Raw genomic sequence first — 22168 nt, forward strand, 5'->3', positions numbered from 1 at the left:
TCACCGCTTGGCTTCATGCTGCTCGGTTTTGCTTTTAGCAATCTGCATATTGAGTGTTTTTGTGAGTTCAACCATCACATATCAGTTGTAGGGAAAAAGTATTAGGGCTATTAGAGTATTAGAGAATTGAGTTCTCAGATTAAAGTCTGAAAGTTAGTATTCCTGCTGCACAATTCACATCCCTGTCATTTAATCTTGTTGCTACCAGGTGCATATCTGCATTAAAATCAGAATTATAGAGAAAAAAAACGTCTAAATTCTTCGATTAAAATTACAATTCTGAGAAGAAAAGTAAAATTCGGAGGCTTTTTCTACTCTGAATTCTGTGAAAACAAAAAACTCAGATTCCTAAGAAGAAAGTCACAATTCTGACATTTTCTTTGAATTCTAAAATAAAATTTAAAATTTTTAATTAAGAGAAATAATTCTGAGATTTCAGCCCTAATCCACCTCCATATTGTTATCTGCCTGAATATATTTAATGTCAATCTTGGTCAGGGCAGTATAAAATGCCTCAGAGTGAAAAACAGGAGGTTATAACGTTCATGTAACAGAAAGTAATTTAATTTGTTTGATTTCAGAACAGTATTTTTTATTATGTAAGTATTTCTTTTATTAAACTCTACAGTAATTGTATAAGGGCTTATTTTGTGTACACTCACTAACAAAGTAGATTTGTGCTAGTCCTTTATATCCCCTAGGCCATTCAGGGGACATAACACATGCTGCATTAAATTGTTTTGTACCAAAGCAAAACAATTTAATCTCTTGCTTTGGTACAACATTAAATCACTATTTCTTCATCAGGAGTGTAAAATGCATAAATATTTTAGGCTTTTATTCTTGTGGTATAACTTGCATTCAGACAATATAAGTATAACTACAAAGTCGTTGAACACACTTATTAATAATTTACATTTCCATTGAATTTTTCATGTTTTGATGACTTATGAAAAGAGTCCGAGAATTTCCTCTGCTGCTGAAATCCAATAACAGCCTCAGAACAGACCCCATTACATCTCCTGAAGTTTAATTGGTAAAATAAAAAATAAAAAAATGTTTTTTATTTAATTCACTTAAATGTCCCACTTTGATGTAAACAAAAGATTTGAATGAAAAGGAGTAGTTGGAAGAAAAAAAATCATACAGCCTAGCCCTTCTCTCAAAATTCAGTCCTTTATACCTTAAGAAATTAAGCATCAATCAACCATTCATATTGATGAATAAACTGATAAACACAGGCAATGTATATATGTAAAAATATTATCTTTGTAATGATATAGCACTCTGCTGAGCCAATATACTTCATTGTATTGTATTGTTTCTTTAGACAGATTGGTTCACAGATTTATTCCATAAACAGGAATGTAATGTTTCATTTATTTAGGTCTAACTTTGAGATTTAAAAAAAACTTAGATCCTCTTGAATCATAAATGCTATTTCTTTTAACAAATCTTTTTGGCAAATGTGTTGATAGTATACTGTTAAGTAATTTGAACGTATCTACATCTAGAGATTAGCTATTCAATGGGACAACTTTAACAACAGAGGTGCAAAGAAAAAAAAATCTACAGAGGAAGCCCTGTAAGAGAAATAAGTGTGGTAGAGTAAGGAAGCACAAAGATACTGGAGATTACAACAGACCCGATGGCGTCTGCATCTGTTTCTCTCACTGTGGAGGACGTAGGAAGAGGCGCGATAGAGTGATCAGGCTCTACCGGACAAAGAAGACGGAGTGATGGAGTGTTTAAATCACCAAACCTCGACAGTCGCCCACACCTAAAACCATGTAGGGCGACCTGAGAGTAATTGGACCACAGAGGAATAAAAAGGAGCCAGAGAGCGCAGGGGACCTCACAGGTGAGGTGGAGATGCTCCAGGGAAGGACCTGATGAAGCTGGCTGGGATTTGTTTTTCCAGAAGTGTGAAAGCGCTGGTATTGAGATAAATAGTGGCTTCTTTTACAAAAGTAACACATTTTTCTTTAGAATGAGAATCCCATATGTTTTATCTAACACAGTGAGAAGAATAAATATATACCACCCCCAAAGATTTGTTTTACTTTTGCTTCATACTTAAAAGTTTCACAGCATCAAACTAATTTTATTATCATAAAAAGTTTATCAGATTAAATACAAAATGCAGTTTTCAAATGATGTATCCATCTATTTAGGGAAACAATCTCCAACCCAGCCTGGCCTTTATGTTTAAATATACCTGCCTTTCCCTGTTAATTCAAATTAACTGTGATTAATCATAGTTAGTTTGGTTTAACTCATTTGTCTACACCCAGACTAGTACCTGTATGGCAACTGGAAGTAGGTTAAAAGATTTCAAAAAATGCTAAATCATGCAATCTAATAAAATTCAACAACAGATTTCAACAACCTGGAAAGAAATAAGATCAGAGTTCATGATTTAACAGTGGGAAAGAAGACAAGACAAAAACTGCATCAGATGAAGAGTCCAAAGGCCGAACCGACTGCTGACCAACAGGACCACAAACACCCCAGGAAAATGTTCCTACATCAGGTTACGATTGTAAAGTGGAACAATAATCCAAAGAACATCAGGAATCCAGCTTGATATAGCAAAGGTTTGGAGTGGTCTAGACAAAGTCTGGACTTTAAATGAATGCATGTTTTGCAGATGTTGTAAACAATAAATGGTTTTTACTTGTATACTTTTTTCTCAAGTCCAGTCATTTATGTACTCTTGTACTTTATAGAAGAGTCATAGGCCCATATCAGGCGAGTCGTAATAATATTTTGTTATTTTTAGAAATATAAACAGTACTCATGCATTTAAAAAATTATGATGTTATAGTATTTTTTGAGAGCAAAATGAAGCTACTGACAACAGGATGGCGTAAACCTATAAATCCAGTCATCAGTACATACCCAATTATATATGGTTTTACCTATCATTGTAATGATAGGTATCAGAGTCATTTTTCTTTAGTGGATAGGGCACCAAATGATAGATTAAATGATATCCTATAGTCAAACTATTTAACAAAAACAACCTTTCATTTATGAGCCTCTGTTCTATGTCCAAATCAAGCTGAATTAGTGTGAACCACCTGGTGGTGAAATGTGAAACTGCAAGAACTCAAATGCATCTTATTTTTCCTGTCCTTTGTGTGTTTTCTTTGTGTTGTTTCAGCTCCACAACAACGTGAGCTGCCAGATGCTCTTTCATTTAAACCCTCACTCTTCTCACAGCAATAAATGTATTCACAGGAGGTTGAAGATATGAAGTGCACAGTCTCCGTCTTGCTGTGATGATCCAGCAGGTGCGGTGTGATATAACTCTGTGTTCAGATGATCTGGAGTGGACTTCATTTAAAAGTACAGCCGTCCATTCCCAGTAGCACTCCATGCCTATAAATGAGCCTTATACAACATCTCACACCTCGGTGATGTACAGCTTTAGTTTATTTACTAATCTACAGACAACTGAAGCCTTTTCTGCTAATATAATGTAGCTGCAGCTTCTGCTTTGACCCCTTATACAACATTAATTTGTTTCCTGATTGCTACTATTAGAAAGCCTATTTCATAACCTATTACTGCTGAGCAAGCCTCTTGAGTCTGAAGTGTTTACACAAATATCTCTCTGACTGGTTTGTTAACAGTCAGTCTGAGCATTGCACCAAATATAGGGTATTGAATGTTCATCTTCTCTTTGGTTTAATCATCATTGAAAACACAGCATAAACTCTTGTTTTTTGTCATTTTGTATTCAAACTCGGCCTCAATGTTACACTTTTTAGTTTCTTTTTGCTTGTTCTTTAAAGACTCAAATGTTGTATTGGGAGACATCTCAGGGATGTTTAAGGTACCGCCAACCAACTTTAGTAGAAAACCTGGAAACACAATTATTTTATTAACAACACTTTGATTCATAGTGAATGTGGTAGTAATTTCTATTTACCAACTATGTTTAAGCATCACTGGTGTAAAAAGCCTTTTAAGTAAGTACATTTTTCATTCCCACTATATCATTTCACATGAAAAAAGTAGAAAAATACAGTTTTTAATTCTAGTATATTTATTCAGTGGTGGCAACAACAGATTATCACAAAATCTAAACATCCATTCGTTGCCTATGCCTGCTTTTCCTTGCAGGTTTTCTCCTGGAGTGTTTGAGAGACGAGGAACATCCAGGTGTATCACAAATTACCATAAAATGCACATAAATGAAGCAATTTATTTCATTTATGCTTTCCTTATATTAATTGATCAAAGTGTCTGTCTCTAAATATAATATCACTTTTTAAGTGATGACCTTAGAAAATGTTGGTAAAACTAAAGGTTTAATTTAGAAACACTGCTGTTCCGACAGTGGAGCCTCGAGAAGGAGTTTGTTTAAGAGACAGAGGCCCAACTTTAAGGCGCTAAATTGTGAAGTCAAATTACTTTCAGGTCTTGTTTGATATATAGAGAATTTTTATAACACTGAAGTTAACAGTTACTTTATTGTGTTATATAATGGAACTGCATGCCTAGAAAACACATGAACAAGTGAAACTTTCACAAAGTAAGCAGAGCGAGGGAGCAAGTTCATTTCAGTGAGGAATTAGTTAAGGGTAGTAAAAGAGAATAATCTTTAACATTCACTATTTACTCCAAAAGAAGATTAATTTTATGTCTTTTTATGCATCTTAACAAAAGTGCCAATTACTGGGTATGTCAGTAATTAGTCTAGATTTTTTTGTGTATAATTCACCCTAACTTCATGCTGATTTCTTTAGAGAACAAAAGTAAATCTAGAATAAAAATAGTCTAGGCATTAAGGAAGGTTTTCTGGTTTAAGTTTGGTGAGGTCCTCAATCAAAGGAACAAAATGCCAATTAGTGCTTCTCTGTTGGTTTTCAGTAATGCAACACTCTAAAAATCTAGTGGATTATTCTAGATTATGGTGGAGGAGGTTACCCAGGACACCATTCATGCAGGCGGCACCCCTACATATATGCATCAACTGCAGAAATTAATTAAACTTCAGATTATCTTCTGATTTTACTGCAAACTGTGACAATATCCAACAATCTTCTATGTGAGAAATCTCACACTCTAAATTTAAAAAAAGGACAAAACATTTTTTCCACCAACTTTATTATACAAATTCTTTGTCACTGTCGTATCCAAGGGAATCAATGCATTCAACAATAACAAAAAGGGTTTTGTATTTAAATCTATCAGCATGAAAATAAATCCATAGATTTCCTTTACTGAACACTCTCCCTGTCCGCTTCAGGTGGCTTTTACGCATCCTCCCTTCTAAATGGATTCATCATGGTAAAAATGCACACCATATTCATTCATTTCTCTCCAAATAAAACAAGCTTCTCTGTGTACCTGCTTGCGAATTACTCCTCCTTTATGATAAAAAGAAATAACCCCTATATAGGAGGATGCTATGAGAATAAAAAGACAACAAAATGCTATGAGTTTGGCACTGTACAGTTCATTAAATACTAACACGTAAGGTTGTTTTTTTGTATCCTCAAATTAATGTTGAAGAGATCACTCAAAATATTCTGATTGTACTAGCTATACAAAATACAATACTTCCACAAATCAGATTAACCATTTATAAAAACTGTGATGAGTATTAGTATGGCTTGTGAGTTATTACAGACTTTGCTACAGACCTTTTTGTGGCTCTATTTAAAAAAAAAATCGAATACAACTTCTACGTTGTCTGTCCTATTTCCCTGAACAAAAGACACCGCACTTCAAAGCTTTCGAGTTTCCGTTCAGACCTCTAGCTCCTCTGTAATCAACATTCATCTGAACATACAAACATTATGGCATCGTAGGGTTTTGTGCGCACAGCCCGCCATAAGTTAGCCAGTCAGGCTGCTGCAGAAGAAACTCTCTCGACGCACTTCTAGCTAGAAGGCTGCAGAATTTTTAGAAATGTTTTATTTTTTTTTGTACCCGAGTGGAAACCTTAAGTAATCACTTGAGACAAAGAAGTCATAAGGCTGATGTCTAGGCACGGTACATACAGCTGGAGGGTTGGCCATTCGAAGCATTGACGACCCTTTGGAAATGCCAGGCATGCTTTTTGTCAATGCCTCTCAATGAAATGGAGCTGGCATGCATCGAGGTTTGGAGTCTTCTCAAAATCTTAATGACCAGAAAAAATAAAAACATAAACAAAACAACTAGTCATGAAAATGTAAAGTCATCTAAAAACAATAAACACTTAAAATCCCACCAAGTAAAAGAACATCACATATCATAAGATAATTGTTAATAATAACCATAACAGTTATAATAATTATTAATAATAACACTCCATCAAATTTATAACAACTACATTTAGCACTGTGTATAGGAAGATTGTCCAAATGGAGTCGTGTGTTTCTGCTCTTCAGCGTTTCGCCTCGTTTTATCCTCAGGCCGAAACGTTCCCTCCGTCGCCCGCACCTCTGATTTCACTCGATAAAAACAGAAATAAAAATAAGGAACAAAAATAAACCCTCTCTCAATGCAGTACCCTCTTCCATAGATGAGTCGCGCTCTGATCGGCCGAGCTCGTGCAGAATGTAAACCTTGAGGACACGACACGGAGCGTGCTCGTGTCTGGTGCAAATATCAGGGGACTTGGTTTGTGCAAAAGTTTTGTCTCTGTGTTTCTCTTGGAACTGTGCTTAAATTGCTCGTTTTATTTTTTGTATTTTGATTATTTTTTTTTTTGTACACATTGATACTTGATACATCATGACAATATCAACACAAAATCGATAGAAAGAGAGAGCATTTTATATGGACCACAGATATCACATACTACAGTATACAGGATAGGATAGCCCTTAGTATTGATAAGCGTTGTTATTGATGATTTTTTTTTCTACTTTTTTATATATATTTTTTTCTAACTCATACTGGCTGAAGTGCATTATGATACAGCAAGTTCCTTGTCTTGAAGATGTGAAGGGCTTCCCAACCGTCTGAGTCTCTCAGCCCCACTCCGGACTCTGAGGATGTTTTTCTCACCGGCTCGCTCCAAAGACAATCCTTTGACTGTACAAAACATCACTGGCTTGTATCATTTGTGGTAATAACTAAGTGGTGATTGTCAGACCAGCTTCCAGGATTAATACTTCCTTTGTATCTCCAAAAAAGATGGCTTTGAAGGACAGTTGTGTAAGTGCATCCTCTTTGTGCTCTTTGTATGCAAACGTATTACGCAGCAAGTCGCCTCTCTGAACACATGCTTCTTCTTTTTGATAATATTAAAACAGATGGCTCTGTATTATTTGGTAGGGCCTGATCTGTGAATGAAAACGGCAGGGGAAAACGTCAGCCCCCGAAAATGACCCTGTATCATTTTGAATATCGGCTTCCTTGTAGAGTTTGTGTTCATCTGATGATCTAAAATCTAAGGTCACGTGGAAAATTAGGCAACCCAGGTGTCGGATTGTTAATTTTGGGTTCGTCCTCGGTTTGAAATTCAGGCGAGGAGTCCTGCTGGAAAACAGCCTTGTCCACCAAATTAGGAAGCAAAAAGCGCAGTTCAGTCTCCTTGTGTCAGGATGAGGTTTTGTTCTGCAGAATGTAAAATATCCAAAATGTTTCAACATGCAGGCACAATGGTCTATGAGACTGATCTGGTTTCCTCAACCTAACACGTCAACATCAGTCCAGGCAGCTGGCTCTCTCCTCTGAAGTCCTCTGCTTCCTTAAACCAAGTTTTTAACGTCTCATTCTTTATATCTAATATGGCTCCTGAGTACTTCTTGAAAAACACACATATATATGTGTGTGTGTATATGTATATATTTATATATAGATATAGAAAAACTAAATCATAAACTATTCCTCTATTGGTTTTGTTTCACCAGTCCTTCTACGAGTAATGGCACTGCTGTATATGGCGATATGGCAAAAATCGGTTAGAAAATATGGCTGATGTAGGCTATCACAAAGGTGTCTCCACCTAGACTTTTAGTTTTACAGGTAGTCATATTCAAGCTAATCTGATTAAAGAGAAAACTAATTTGAATAGCCTAAACACGTTACTGTTACTAGTGAATACTTCTAGTTTTATTTGTAGTCGTATCTAATAGTTAAATGCAGAAGGGTGATCTATTCCCCTGCGTTTAAGGGATTTTTACCTCACACCGTCACCTCGTTTTTACTCCCCGTCCTGATCCCCTGACTGCCTCCTGTGCTTCCTGCAGACCCCCCGCCGCCGCCGCCGCTGCCGCCTCCTCCTCCTGGTATGAAATGTAGCTGCTCGATGGTGTTCTGCCTTTTCGCTGCAAAAGCCATCCTCCTGGCGCTGTGGCCCCCCAGCGTTCCCGTTCCCATGACGACCCCGGCTCCGGGCACCTCCCCCGACCATCCCACGCCCCCGCTCACGTGACTCGTCATGCCCGTGCTCCTCTCCTGCTCCCGGCCAGACGTGGGGTGAGAGTTCATCTTGATCATGTGGTGCCGGTCGAGGGAAGGCGTGGCGCACACGTTCTGCTGGGACTGGGCCTTCTGCTGCCGCGGCAGCGTGGGGACGATGCCGGTTCCTGTGTGGGCATAGGGATCCACCACTCCCATCCCGCTGACCCCCATCCTGTCCTCCAAGTGGTCCGGGGACATGAGCATCCTCTCCTGTATCTCCTGCCTGTCCTTCGTCTTCCTGGTCAGGGTTTGCATGTTGGTGTTCTTGTTGGAGGCCGCCATGGCTTTGTGGTACTGGTGTTGCTGGTTCTTGGACATCCGAGACAGAGTCCCGGTGTTGCCGGGGACGTCGCCCATGTTAAGCAGCTGATCGGTGGACTTCACTTTCCTCGGAGGCTTGGACAGAGTGTCATAGTTGGGATTGTACTGGGGCTCAGGAGGGTCCAGAGGGTAAGGATTGGGAGTGGGAGAGGCAGGCATGCCAGAGGGGGGCGGCGGGATCCAGGGACGCATGGCGTGTCTGGGGAGGGTTCCTCGCCCACTGAGGGTGTAGTCTCCACCCCAGTGGAGGTGGTGCTGGGAGGACTGGAGGGCCGGCTGAGCCGTGTGGGGTCGGCGCTTGGTGGTGCAGTAACCAGACGAGTATTCATCGAGTCCTTTCTCTGAAAGCCAAAACAATACGCACTTTAAAAGATGTGAATTAATCATTTGTAGCAAAGGATGAGTCTACAAATAAAAACACTACAATCGGCAACGTTAAAATCTCAGCCGTTGCTCCCTGTCTTACCATCAATCCAGTGCAGGGCTGACCTATTTTTTGGACTGACTGATAAATAATTGGATATCAACAAGTGCAAAATAAAAGATTTTGTTTTTTTGTTCATTTCTTTTACCTAATTTGAACCAGGTGAGGCTAAAACTTTGCCACTTGAGGAGTTCTGGGTAGAATATATTTACAAAGACGAGATTTGTTTTTCATCTTAATACAAACTATGTATTTCTTGTACACATTTGGCCTAATTAATGCTCTAAGAATGTTGTTCTTTCAGCAACTAGTCATTTTTGAGTATCTATACTCCACTTAACGAATCATCAATTACTAAATTAGTTGACGATTATTTCACAAGTAGATTCATCACAATTAATCCGATTGTTTCAGCCCTAATCTTTACATTGCCTCAAAAAATATTCACACCTCTTTAACTTTTCCATATTTTGTCATTTTACAACTCCAATCTTCAGCACACTGGGTTAGGATTTTATGATATAGACCAAAACAAAGTAGACATGATAGTGGAGTTCAGAAAAAACAATACAAATAAATAAAAGTGATTAGTATTTAGTAGTCTTGTCAATTGATTAAGACATTTAATCAGATTAGGCACTGTGATTAATCTCTGCGTAGTACCGCAAGCTTGAAATGTAAATATGAACATTTTCAAAAAGATTATCACCAAACATCTCAGTTTTCCACGTTCTAATACTTATTATTTAAAATAAGTAATTTGGTTTCCAACGTAATTTAGAAATGTTAACTATGCACTATTTTGAGTGCTTGCAGCTTTTGTCAATTTTTATTTGAAATTCCAAACAGCGACGAATTGCACTAATTCAGCCTTGAAGTTGAGGTGATGAAGGCAAGTTGGCTATAAAACCTTGATGTCATCTCAAACATACATCAAAGTGTTTTTTAAAGCAAAAGTATTTTAAAGCTGAGTATTTTAGTCTGACTCTCCTCATTCATCTTTTCCTTCGCATTTGAGACTGCATTGCTGAACTCAGCACAAGGCTGAGTAACCCTATTGATACAATTAACCTGCATTATGTAATATTAACACTTTAAACCTTTTGGATTAATTGCATACGTTAACAGTAATTAGTCAACCTTCGAGTAATTTGCTTCATTTTATTGAGAACTATGTTTCTCTTAGGGGTTTGTTAGAGCAGATTAGTGAGCAAACAGCATCATGAAGTCCAGTGGAGGTTCTCACTTGGCAACTACTTCCTTCTCCCATCTTCCCAAGCAAACAAAGTGAGAAAAGTAGATTCTAGGTGGGGATAAAATGCATTACAAAGTGTGTAAGCTAGTGTTCCTAATCTCAGCAGCAAGAAAGCCATGCCTCCTGCACACAAGAGAACGACCACTCCTCTTTATCATGCATAAAGCAACAGAAAACCTTTCAGCGTACAATAACTAATTAAAAATTTGTACGTGGGGCTTGACCGCCCTCGTTTGGCAGGGTTTTATTGAACAACTGCCAATAAAACCCATATTAAAAGTTGCCACTGATGAACGTGAACGACCACAGCAGAAAGCTCAGAGATAAAAATTATTAAGGCATTTACAGTAGAGCTAAGATTTTCAAACAATATTACAAGCTTTGAACATTTCACAAAGCACTGATCAATCCATCATGTTAAGAGGGAAACAGTCTTGGTAAATAACCTTGCATTAAAATCATCCCATCCAAAGTCAGAACTAAATCATATCGAGAGTTTCTGGTAAGATTAAAAAATTCATGTTGGGAGATGATCTCAATACAACCGGGAAAAGCAAATTAGGCAAACCGTTGAGACTCTAAATGTGCAAATCTGGTAGAAATAACCACATAACACTTGCAGCTGTAACTGCACAAAGTTGTTTCTACAAAGCAATTACAATCATCCCTTCAGTGAGTTGTACATCAGAGTATTAGGCTCTGAGAATTTGTTTAATTGCAAGAAAATAGTTATAGTAGTAGTAACTTCAGCAAAAAAAACCCAAAACAAAACATCTTAAAATTATGAGAAAAAAATGTTTAATGAGGATAAAGGTTCAATAAAGTTATCAAGATATGCATCTCAGTTTGAGTAGCCCCTTTATTAAAATACACACAGTTGTTTGAATGATTGTTGCAAAATCAGCTACTGATAATAACTTGATGCTGATGTCTTAAAAGTATAACTTCACAAGATGCTCAACATTCCTCATTTTATTCGTTTTTTGTTTTTTTTCGTGTAGTTCTCATAAAATCACTAGTTCCTTCTAATTTTACGACTATATTCTTGTAACATTATAAGCAAGATGGCGACCCTGCGCGTGCTGACATCACTCTGCTGACATCACTAGTGGAAAAATAATCCACATTTCCCAAAAATTAAATCTCCAAAAACCAAAAATTTGATTACTCGATTGGTTGTAATGTGACCTAAGGTAGAAAAGGTCAAGGGGTCCGAATACTTTTGCTCCACTGCGTCGACCACACAACGACGCATTCTGCTTCAGCAGCGTCGCCACGCTGAAGTGGTTGCGAAACATCTGCAGGAGCAGCACTGTAAGGGGGGCTAAGAAGGCGTCTCATTTGTGGGAGATGGCAACACTCACCGAGGCGTTTGAGTGAGGAGTATCTGTTGAGCTCGGGCTTGGTGGCACTTTCGTAGGAGGGCGGCAGCTGGGCCAGGTTGTGCAGGGAGTGGTGGAAGGACGGCTGGGATTTGGTGTTGTTGTGTTTACTGGAAAGCAGGGTGCCTCCAGCTGCCAGCTGAGCATTGTTCATCCGAGGGGTGCGCTCTACAAAAACCACAGGGAGAAAACGACTGCGTGTTAAATGAGATTTGCTCCTCTGGATGCAAGCGCCCTGCGTTTTCGCAGGGGGACTGGTTTTCAACTTGCTCTCAGCACCGACACAAGCAAACCGGAGCTGTGATAATCATTATTATTGTTCGGCTGAATGGGCCTACATCTGAGCTTAAAATGTAGGTGAATGAAGTAAATGAAGAATCTGGGTGATTGCGTGTGATTTACACGGAAGCCATGATGTGAGCAGCTGCCTTACCGATAGTCGCAGTGTGTTTGGGGCTGGAGCCTGATGGGTGGATGAAATTGTGCTGCAGATTGCCCACTGCAAGTCAGAGAAAAATAAGGTAATCAGCTCACAAAATGGATGTCAGGCAGTTTGAAGATGAATGGCGGTTTAGCAAAAACAATGAGGCTCGCACATGAAAACCTCCTGATGCGTGTTCATTTAGCAGTTTTTAAGCCAGAATAAGCTGTTTCTGCAACCATTCTTAAGCACAACACCACAGGGGACTTTTTTTGTGTCCCATCTAATCATAGAGAAATCTCAGTGGTGGGGCGCAGGGGAGAAAAATACACAGATGAGCCCCCTCTGCATATTAAAATGCTGTTACAAAAGCACTCTCTAATTCTGCAAGAAGCCCTCACATCTGTTGTCCTTGCTGGGCAATCCCGGGGCGTAGAGATTTTTCGGAGCTCTTCCCAGCGTTCCCTGTCCGTCCGCTACGGTCAGAGCCACGCTGTTGTTTCTTTCATCCTGCTGGACCGGACTCGACTGGTGTCGCAACATGTCAACCAGGGCTCTGGTGGGAAACAAGAGACAGGGGTATTGAAACAAGAGACAGGGGTGGGGAGGATCGGCCACAGATCACCAGGTGTGCTCTCTCCACTCTGACAATAATTCAGCACTCAAATCGCCAGAGAGCAGTTTTAATGATTTTTGATGTAATTAATTGTAGGCAGGAAAATAATGTCAGTTTGATGAAGAGACAAGAGCTTTTGCAGGACATTTCAAAATGACCTCCAGCAACAGTGCACATAATACATCTAAGAGACAAACAAACACTCGATGTAGCTCAATAGCGATCATCATCTAAAGATAGACAACAGTGTCCTCATAAAAAAGGACAAAAACAAATATCCTGACTGGTTTTAGGCTACAGTTGCATTAGGGCTGGACAATAAATCAATAACAACATATACTGTGGTAGCACATGATTAATATCAATAGATAAAATGTCTGATAGAATCTTCAATATTCAATTTGGAGAATATTCGCTAAACTCTGATCCAGAACCGCACAGCATTATGGGGGATGTAGGGAGAGGAAAGGCTTTGGCCGCTCAACCTCGGCAAGCTAAGCAAAGCTAGTGGTATCAACTAACTCTCTCTTTGGTTACCTAGCAACTCGCTCATTCTTTGGTTACCTAGCAACAGTTCAAGGTTCCACCACCAGGCCTCACAACTGCTGAAAAATAAAAACCAAAGGCGTAGAATGAAAACTGCTGAGAAAACAGTGAATTTCACGTCACCCGTCTGGCAGTATTTCAGACATTTTAAACAAAATACAAGTCAATAATTATTTACATCAACTGATATGAAACTCTTATGTTGTGATACGTTTTTCAGCCATATTGTCCAGCCATAGGTTGCATATCAGGAAGACGTGAGACATGACAGTATTATTTGTAATTAATCCAGATTTTTAATCACTCAGTCATTATTATGCTCCCTGAGTTTACCATCTGGGTCACCAATAAAAAGGCAGTGAAAATCCACCCAACTCTCCAAATAAATTAATTATTGTTCATGGCACTTGAAATGTTATATTTAGGCCTGTCACAAGAGAAAATTTTGCTGGGCGATAAGTTGTCCCAGTAATTACCGAGATAAAAAAAAATAATGTTGTTTTTAGACCATTTTCAAGTAATATTGCCCTCTCAAAAACCAATAGATTTAAATTTTGTAAAAAGCTATTGATACTGGAACTGGAAGATATTTTGAATATCCAAAATAAAACAAGACAACCAAAAACAACAAATAAAACAGAAATAAAAACACACACAACAGAAACCACACATAAAATGGAGTATGATCTCTCTGTAAACAAAACTGCCCTTGAAAAATTATTAATCACCAAAATACAAATCATTGAGCTCGTTTTAACTTATCATGTGAGTAATTGATTAATTGGTTATTGTGACAGGCTTGATTAAAGCCTAGAAATATTGCATGTAATATTTCTAGGCTATAGATTCAACGTACAATTTAACACATCATCCACAAAACCATCATACTGTTCCTCCTAAACACCTGTTAAAAGAAAGGCAAGATAATGTGTCAATGTGACTCGTTACTGCACACTGCTGGTCAGCTGCCTGAAAGAAGGCTCCTACACTTTTTCCTTGCGGAGAAAAAAAGATAACTTCAGCTGATTTTAAATACGTATGGTTTCTCGTTTAAAACTAGAGTTGGTAAGCTAAGACTAGCGTGTCCACTGCAGAACTGACTATAGGCTGGCTACCTTAGCAGATAGCTCCACTAGTTAAGCAGCTAATGCTAGTTCATTGGAGTCCAAGTGTTACTTTATGCTGAAACAGTTTAATACTCAGGATAAACACTTTTACATGAACTACTTTTAATTTAGAAGTAGTTTAAATAATTTCCTTTCACTAGATTAAAGTAATAATCTAAACTGTTAACTGCTACTATATTCTATTTTCATGGTGAATGAAAAAAAAATACATAAATTCTATACATTTGTTTTACATATCAAATCAAAAACTATATATTTTTTAACATTCGTAAAAGTCATTTTATAATCACATATTTACTATTTTAAATAAAGAAAAAGCATATTTGTCACATTTATATTATAAAATTAAAATTATAGGAATATAAATTCAATGAGTTCATTATTAAAGATGTTCTAAAAGGTTTTAGATTTATATAAATAATTCAATAGGTGACATTATCGCCACGATCAATATGTTCTAATATCTTTGGTAGTTTCTATTTAAAATAAATAAATTATGTTATACATTTTTCTTTAAAATGTTTCTAAAAAATACCATGCTGTTTTTACTTACTGAGAATCTCATAGCCTTCTTGGAGCAACCAGGAGTTTTACTGAAGCTACAATAATTAACAGCATTATTCTACACAACCTGAAGACACGTTTTCAGCTAAAATGATGAAATGTAAGGATGTGGAAGCCTCACCTGGGCATATTCAGGTCTCTCTGGTTGGCCTCCTGCTGGACCTTGTTGAAACACACCTTGATACCCACAGCGACAGCCACCATGAACACAACAACGCCGCCGATGACAAATCCCGTGTTGTGGCTCTGCTGCTTCAGCGGATCATAGTCCATGTCGGGACCCACCTCCTCTGGTATCATCATGGCCTCTGTCTGTGGCTTGGCCCAGTCTGGAGAGTTGTAGTTTGTACAGAGGTCCTGCACCAGCTTGCGGCTTTGGTCTGGACAGCAGAAGCGGTAGTGGCATGTTCCGCAGCAGTAGATGTAGGAGTCCTTGGAGCAGTTGAAAGAATTGTCAAAGTGTCCCATCACATCGTAGTAACCCCAACAAACATCTGTCCATCCATCCATGATGCGAGGTGGGATGTGGGCTGCCCCAAAATGGTCTCCTAGACCTTCAGAAGAGGTCGCATTCTTCAGAAACGTCACCTGGGCCAGGGGCTTGGGGAGCGGTTCCAGAACTCTCTCTGAGGTGTCTGGAGGTTCCTCGGGGGCTTTAGGTTTGCTTCGGAGAGCTGCTGGCCTGGCATTGGCCTGGATGGCAAGGAGCAGGAGAGAGGAGCTGGAATCGGCGTCTGGCTGCTCGGTGAACGGCCTCCCTGAGCGGTCTACATGCTGAGGAGGAGGGGACGAAGAGGGCTCCACTGCACTGGTAAGAGGGGCAGCGAAGAGGGAGAGCAGGGAGACGGCGAGGACTCGGAGATAGGTGGTGGGCGTCATTTTTACATGACTAAGACACCTATTTTCTGTTGTTGAGTCAATGTAGTTACAAAGCTTTATCCGCTTTTCCAGCTTAACCCACTAAAACGCCATGTGAAGAATTTAATGTACAGCCTTCTGGATATCAAAGATGTATCACGGATTTCATTCAGGTATGCTAAATAATATCATTTTTAAAAGAAAAAGCCTACTTCCGTCGATTTATGAGTGCATTAGTGTGTGTTAGTATTTAATGGTAATGGTAATAAAATTGTTTTTATTGCGTCTTATGAAGGACTCCAAAAGCATAACAGCTTTGTTCTCATCTCTCTTAAAAATACCCTGTTGGATACGGTTTCAATTCCAGGCCCCAATAGTCCTTTATGAGTACCAAATTGATTCAATAAAAAAAGACACTCCTGTAAATCGGTCTGCTGACTCTGGCACTCTAGAAGAGATTCACAGGGACTGTTTTGTCTGTTCTATTCATCTTCCGCTAACTAGTTCAGTCTGGCACTTTCTACATTCAAGACTTAATTAATTTGTAGGCAGATATTACTATCAGAAAAAATGTATGAGAATAATGCTCTAACAAATTTGGGGATTTTATGCCCATCAAACAATGTGGATCAATACTGTCCATTAATGCAGACTCATTTCGAAGGACTTCATCGGGATCAGTTTGGTCAGCACTCGCCTGGCACAAGCCGTTACTGTGACTGGACTGTGGGTGATAATGAGGAAGGCTCTGCTTATGTGCTAGAAGGCGGAAAAAATTACGAGCACACATGAAGCAGAAGAATGACTGCCGGCCTTTTAAAACGTGCAGCAACAAGAGCTAAATGCCATGGTTTTCAGGCAGATTTTTATGGGGAAAAAAAGTCACCCTTGTCACTCAGCTGTATCATTGAATAGATATGAGATGAATGGCACATTGCTTTTGCATGTGACATGTCATTCGGAGCAGAATTATTCCTGATTTATCTCCAGGGGGTTCAGAGAATATCACTTTTGTTGAGAGATATGTAAATGTGTGAAGTTATTGTACTGGAGGTGTTGGCAATAATAGACAGAGGCAGATCTGTCTCCCACAGAAATTATAATTATATGTAATTATCAAAACGTCCCTATCTGTAGCAGAGAATGTAGGCACAGATGGGGGAGACAGAATGCTGAAATCACCGAGGGCTCCACTTGTTTCATTTACATGCTCCTCTAACCTTCTTAGGAGGGTTTGGGTGTGAAATAAAGAGTCCCACAAAGCAGCTGTTCGTCCACTGACTATTATTCCAAGGGGGGTGTTTCTCTTCTTGTTGTCTTTGAAAAGCTTGATGGCCGAAACACTCTCCAGGTTAACAAGTCGACAATCAGATCTGCAACGTGTAACAGAACAAAACAATTAACAGATGTCTTGCAAACGTTGTGTCTTAGGAAGAACAAACTCACATCACATATATGTTTTGATATGTTGGATTTTTATGTTTCTGAAAACAAGGACATCATGGCCCCATATGTAATCTGAACCTCGGGTTAGACATGGTCAAACAAGTTCAAGTTAACAGTGAGTTTTAAAAGAATGAATCAGATTTTAAAGTTATTATCTGGAGTTGAAAGATTTCCTACCAGATAAATCAGTGACGGCAGGCTAACAGCTACTCAGACGGCTCATCATTTTAGCTAATTTAAACAAATTAAAGCCACTCTAACTGAAAATCGTTTAATCTATATGACTCCAAGTTATTTCAGCAGAGTTTAAATACCTACACTTTAACATGATACTATGAAGTTTATCTTTAGTCAACGTTTCTTTAGCCAAAGAAATATATGTGTTACTAAAAGCAAATCATTCAGATAAATAGACGGCCTCTCGAGTTAAGCGTCTTCTTCTCGATTTTTTTTTTTTTTTTTGGCGGTTAGCAAGAAACATTACCGCCACCTACTGGTTCTTGAATATTTAATTAAATTTTAGCGACTTAAATAAAGACATAAATCAAAATATAAACACATTAGTTGATATTAAATTTCGACACTTTAGCGTATTTTTGTTGCTGATTTATTGAGGCCTGTATGTGGCAGTTTGACCCATCTCACTGAACTGAAAACAAAGCATAACGTGCCCTTAAAATTAATGGTTCAGCTTTTTTTTAATGATCAAGAAGAGGTTCCTTACTTGCAGTAGAAAGACATCAAGTTGCGACGTGTTTGTCAAAATGTGAAGAAATCCTCAGAGGTGGATGGCTATTTTACCAATATGAAACAACTCAAGCTGAAAATGTTTATTTACAATTCAGGATAGTCAAAATACATTTTTAGATATCAAGTACATAATCATAGTCACTCAAAACCAATTCTACACCCTGCCATGGTAGCCTGACTCAATTCTAATCTCACTTCACTGCTCCGTCTGGGCTTTCTCCCATTAAAGGGAATTTCTCTAGCAGAATTTCAACCTGACGAATCAGCGAACAGAAGGAGAAACTGTGAACGATGACATTTTTCTGTTCTGTTCTAGAATCATAGACTGCCAGTAGTTCCAGCAATGGCAGCGGAGGAAGTGAACAAAGCCATTCAGTCCATGTTGGTCATATTTCAAAATATTGAATTTGCATTAACAGCTGTCTTTTTCAGCTCAATACTTCCCTGTTCAAGGTGGAGGATGGTTGTTTACAGCAATTTCTGGTAAGCTTCATAGCATTGAACTAGCGCATTACAAATGTCACGGACAAATGTTAGCCTTGGCCGTGGCAAGGCTAGCGACTGGGTAAAATTTTAAACTTCAACAGTCTTTACCCTTCCAACAAGTGATCCTTTGTACAAAGCAAATAGCATAGAACAAGGTGCTCATTTGTACCAGTCTAGATGTTGTTCAACTGTGAAAACAAGAACTTAGAAAGAGTCTTTAGTGAAATAAACATTTTCAGCTTGAGTTGTTTCATATTGGTAAAATAGCCATCCACCTCTGAGGATTTCTTCACATTTTGACAAACACGTCGCAACTTGATGTCTTTCTACTGTAAGTAAGGAACCTCTTCTTGATCATTAAAAAAAAACTGAACCATTAATTTTAAGGGCACGATATGCTTTGTTTTCAGTTCAGTGACATGGGTCAAACTGCCACATACAGGCCTCAAATTGCAACTTTGACGTGTGGGATTGGTACTTAGGTATGTTAGGTATCTCACTTCAAAAAACATGAAAACATTTTAGCAACAAAGGAAATTTTAGCAATAAAAAACAGAAGAGACTAACTATCGATCTACTGTGATTTGCAGGCATTAAAGAAACTTGTGTGGGTAGTTGACCGAAAGTACAGTTTGCCCAGAGGGCCACAACCTCGTGATTCCTGCCCTGCACACCTTTGTCAACCCTTGAGTGTGCTTAATTTTTGGGGCGATGCACATGTTGCCGTGAATTGTAGGAGAGTCCGGATTGCATATTAAGAGTGTGCTTGTTTGGTTTGCAGGAAGGACCACTGAATCTCCTGAAAAAGCCAGTGATGGAAAAGAGTCCAGAGGGATAAATGCAGGGTAGGGATTTAAACAAGCAAAGAGATTGTGGTGAGCGGGAAGAGCCAGAGGTATAGATGCAGAGACGACCATGAGTGGGAGGGCGGTGTGTGGGTGGCACAGAATCAAGTACATTTCTCCCAGCACTTACCAATACAACACGGCACATCACACAAACAGCACCACCAAACAGATCTGCTAATGCAAGTCCATGCCACATGCAAGAAGGAGAGTGGTAATCAGAACTGTACATCGGCTCCTGTTCGAACAATCAAAAGCATTTGAACCTGAAACTGCATGTGAATTATACAGTCGGCATTCTCTAAATCTCCATGTAGTCTCTGCCTCTCTTTTTATTCTTCCTGCTCCTTCCTTCCCCTCTTTCTCCCTCGTTCTGCCTTTCTCTCTCTTTCTCAGATTCTGTGCGTGGGTTGAGGCAGCTAACTCTCTCAGAATAGCAATGCAGCTCTGTCTGTGTGTGAGTGAAGGAGGAATTGAAAGGTGGGGGAAAGGAGGCAGAATCCAATCACACATATTAGTAAAAAATAAAAATAAAAAAATAAAAATCGGACTCCAAAGTCACGTCTCTTTCTCAAAAGATGATATCCATGTCATGATCACATTGTCGCTGCAACTCCATTTGCGACAGACCATACGTTCAAAGGAAAATGTGCATTTGCAGCTGCACAGCTGTTTCTTTCTCAAACTTAATCTTATAAATCTGAATGCACCTCCTCAAGCCTTTTGCTGTGCTGTTTTCCAGTGAAGTGACTCAAGTCTTCTTCTGGGTGCTGCAGTAGATGGGAACCAAAGGTTGCAGGGTGCACATACATTCACAGCCTTGAAGATGCACCCCCCTCTCCTCTTCCTCCTCCACTGAGTTTGCACAGCTACAACAGTTGCAAAAACATTTCACGTTTAAATTGCAACACGGCAAACGGGGCTCCATCATTTCCATTGCGGGAGAGAGCGTTTGCACGTCTTAGCATACAATGTTCTCAACAGGTGTTTGTTGGGAATGAAACAAAATGGCCACCTCCCCCTCACCCCCCTTGTTCTCACAGAGAGCGCACTGTGATGTCAGTGGGTGAAAACATCCTGAATACAATCACTGTGCATCTGAGAGACGATTAATTACAGTGACAGCCGCGGATAAGGGACTCTTTATCAGTGAATACGTGCTGCGCAACGCCTGTGCATCAGCAGGCGACCCCGCTCCTCAGACAGCTCTCCATCCTTCATTAGGTTAATAAGTTGCAACTTGCTCGGACATGACTTGCATGTATTCAGCGCAGGCTAAAAGTGCGGGGGTGTATCCGTGCCGGTGTGTGCGTGCATGTGTGTGCGTCTTATGAATGGTTTTTAATATGTTCATAACGCCGCAGTGCTGTCGATTAATGCGCTCAAATGATGTGAAAAGACACCCATGGAACAAAAGCAAACGTGAAAATGTGACAGTGTGGCGCAGCTTTTTTCTAAATGCTTTTTCTTGTTCTTTAAAAAAAAAAAATTTAAAAATTAAAAAAATTAACAGCCTAACAGACGCGCACAAACTCACATTTTCGTGCACATACAAAGACACAGAAAGTACCGAGTCGTTTTTAAAGATGTTAATCGTTAAGTGATGTTGCAGTAATAAAATGTGCATAATGTCGTGTCTTACCTGTGCACTGCTCTGGGGTTTGATCCTGTGGAGAGCCTGCGCACTGTACATCTCCGCGCTCCTCTTATGGCAGGCTGCTATCGTGGCAGAAGATGATGAGGACAGATTGAACCGCTGCTGCTAGATGTGCCACTTGTTTTATTTCATTAGATTTTTTTGTTGTTGTTGTTCCAATAGCTCTTCCGATCTCACTTTTCTTCCCTCTCCAGCAGGCTCGCTAATAATCCAGAGGTAGACAAGAAAAGAAGAAGGGGGGCGGGGGGGAAACCACCGAGATGTTCTCAGATGTTCTCAAACATGACAGTTCATCTAAACTCCGCATTGGAAATTTCAGAATAACTGTCCAAGGGGGCAAAAACAAAAAAAACCGCGCAAAAGTGTGAATTTAACTTTCTGAACCTGGAGCTGACTGACTGACGCTGGTTCCTCTGGTGTCGGTGCCTAACTAACTGCGCCTGGCCTCACGGAGGTCCGTCAGTGGCGGAGCGCTCTGATTGGTCCGTCAGGCTGAACGCTGATGAGACCCGACTCCAGGCTGCTGGCTGCTGACGGTCAGCAGGCCCGTTCAACTGGTGGGATTCAGCTCTACTTAATTAACTCATACTGAACTACGTGACCCTATGACATAAAAACCACTTTTATTTCTAAACTTTTTTTTAAATTTTATTCTTTTAAATCTTTTTTGTTGTTATTTAAAGAAAAATAAAAACAAATCAGATTCACTCCAGCGAGTGCGGGTTAAAATAAAATAAAATAAAATAAAATAAAATAAAATAAAATCATCTAGATCCAGAGATTGTGTTTACGTGTTATTTTCTATTGCTTTGCGTGCGTGTGCGCACGGCGGAGAGGAAGAAAAGAGACACAGAGAGGCACGGTTGCCACAGCAACTGTGTCATTATGTTGGTGGCAATTATGAAAGCGATGAAAACGGGTGAGGTGCGGGGAGAGGACTGGCGCAAAAGCTTTAACACTGGAGCGTGAACGAAACTGTCAATTAGACTCCGAGTTCCACACCGACCGTTCCGATTGCTTTAAGTGTGGGACGGGGGAGCCTGGAAAACCAGTAAGGA

The 22168-nt window shown here is 39.4% G+C and overlaps 1 protein-coding gene across 3 annotated transcripts; it reads right to left on the reverse strand.

The window, feature by feature from the left end:
• Window positions 1-5913: 5913 nt before the first annotated feature.
• LOC122830532 (protein shisa-7) lies at window positions 5914-21589 on the reverse strand. Of its 3 annotated transcripts, none has more exons than XM_044115906.1 (6): window positions 21096-21589; window positions 15190-17299; window positions 12617-12771; window positions 12228-12293; window positions 11777-11962; window positions 5914-9074 (listed from the first exon to the last, which is right to left on the reverse strand). In XM_044115906.1, exons 2-6 carry the CDS (start codon window positions 15945-15947, stop codon window positions 8134-8136), a joined length of 2106 nt encoding a protein of 701 aa, XP_043971841.1. In that variant the 5' UTR covers window positions 15948-17299; window positions 21096-21589; the 3' UTR covers window positions 5914-8133. The 3 variants fall into 3 exon arrangements, with proteins under 3 accessions (XP_043971841.1, XP_043971843.1, XP_043971842.1); XM_044115908.1 differs by lacking the exon at window positions 21096-21589 and adding an exon at window positions 17550-17815; XM_044115907.1 differs by lacking the exon at window positions 21096-21589 and adding an exon at window positions 17691-17790.
• Window positions 21590-22168: the final 579 nt, after the last annotated feature.

The sequence above is a fragment of the Gambusia affinis genome, linkage group LG05, assembly GCF_019740435.1.
Source record: "Gambusia affinis linkage group LG05, SWU_Gaff_1.0, whole genome shotgun sequence".
Classification (NCBI taxonomy): domain Eukaryota; kingdom Metazoa; phylum Chordata; class Actinopteri; order Cyprinodontiformes; family Poeciliidae; genus Gambusia; species Gambusia affinis.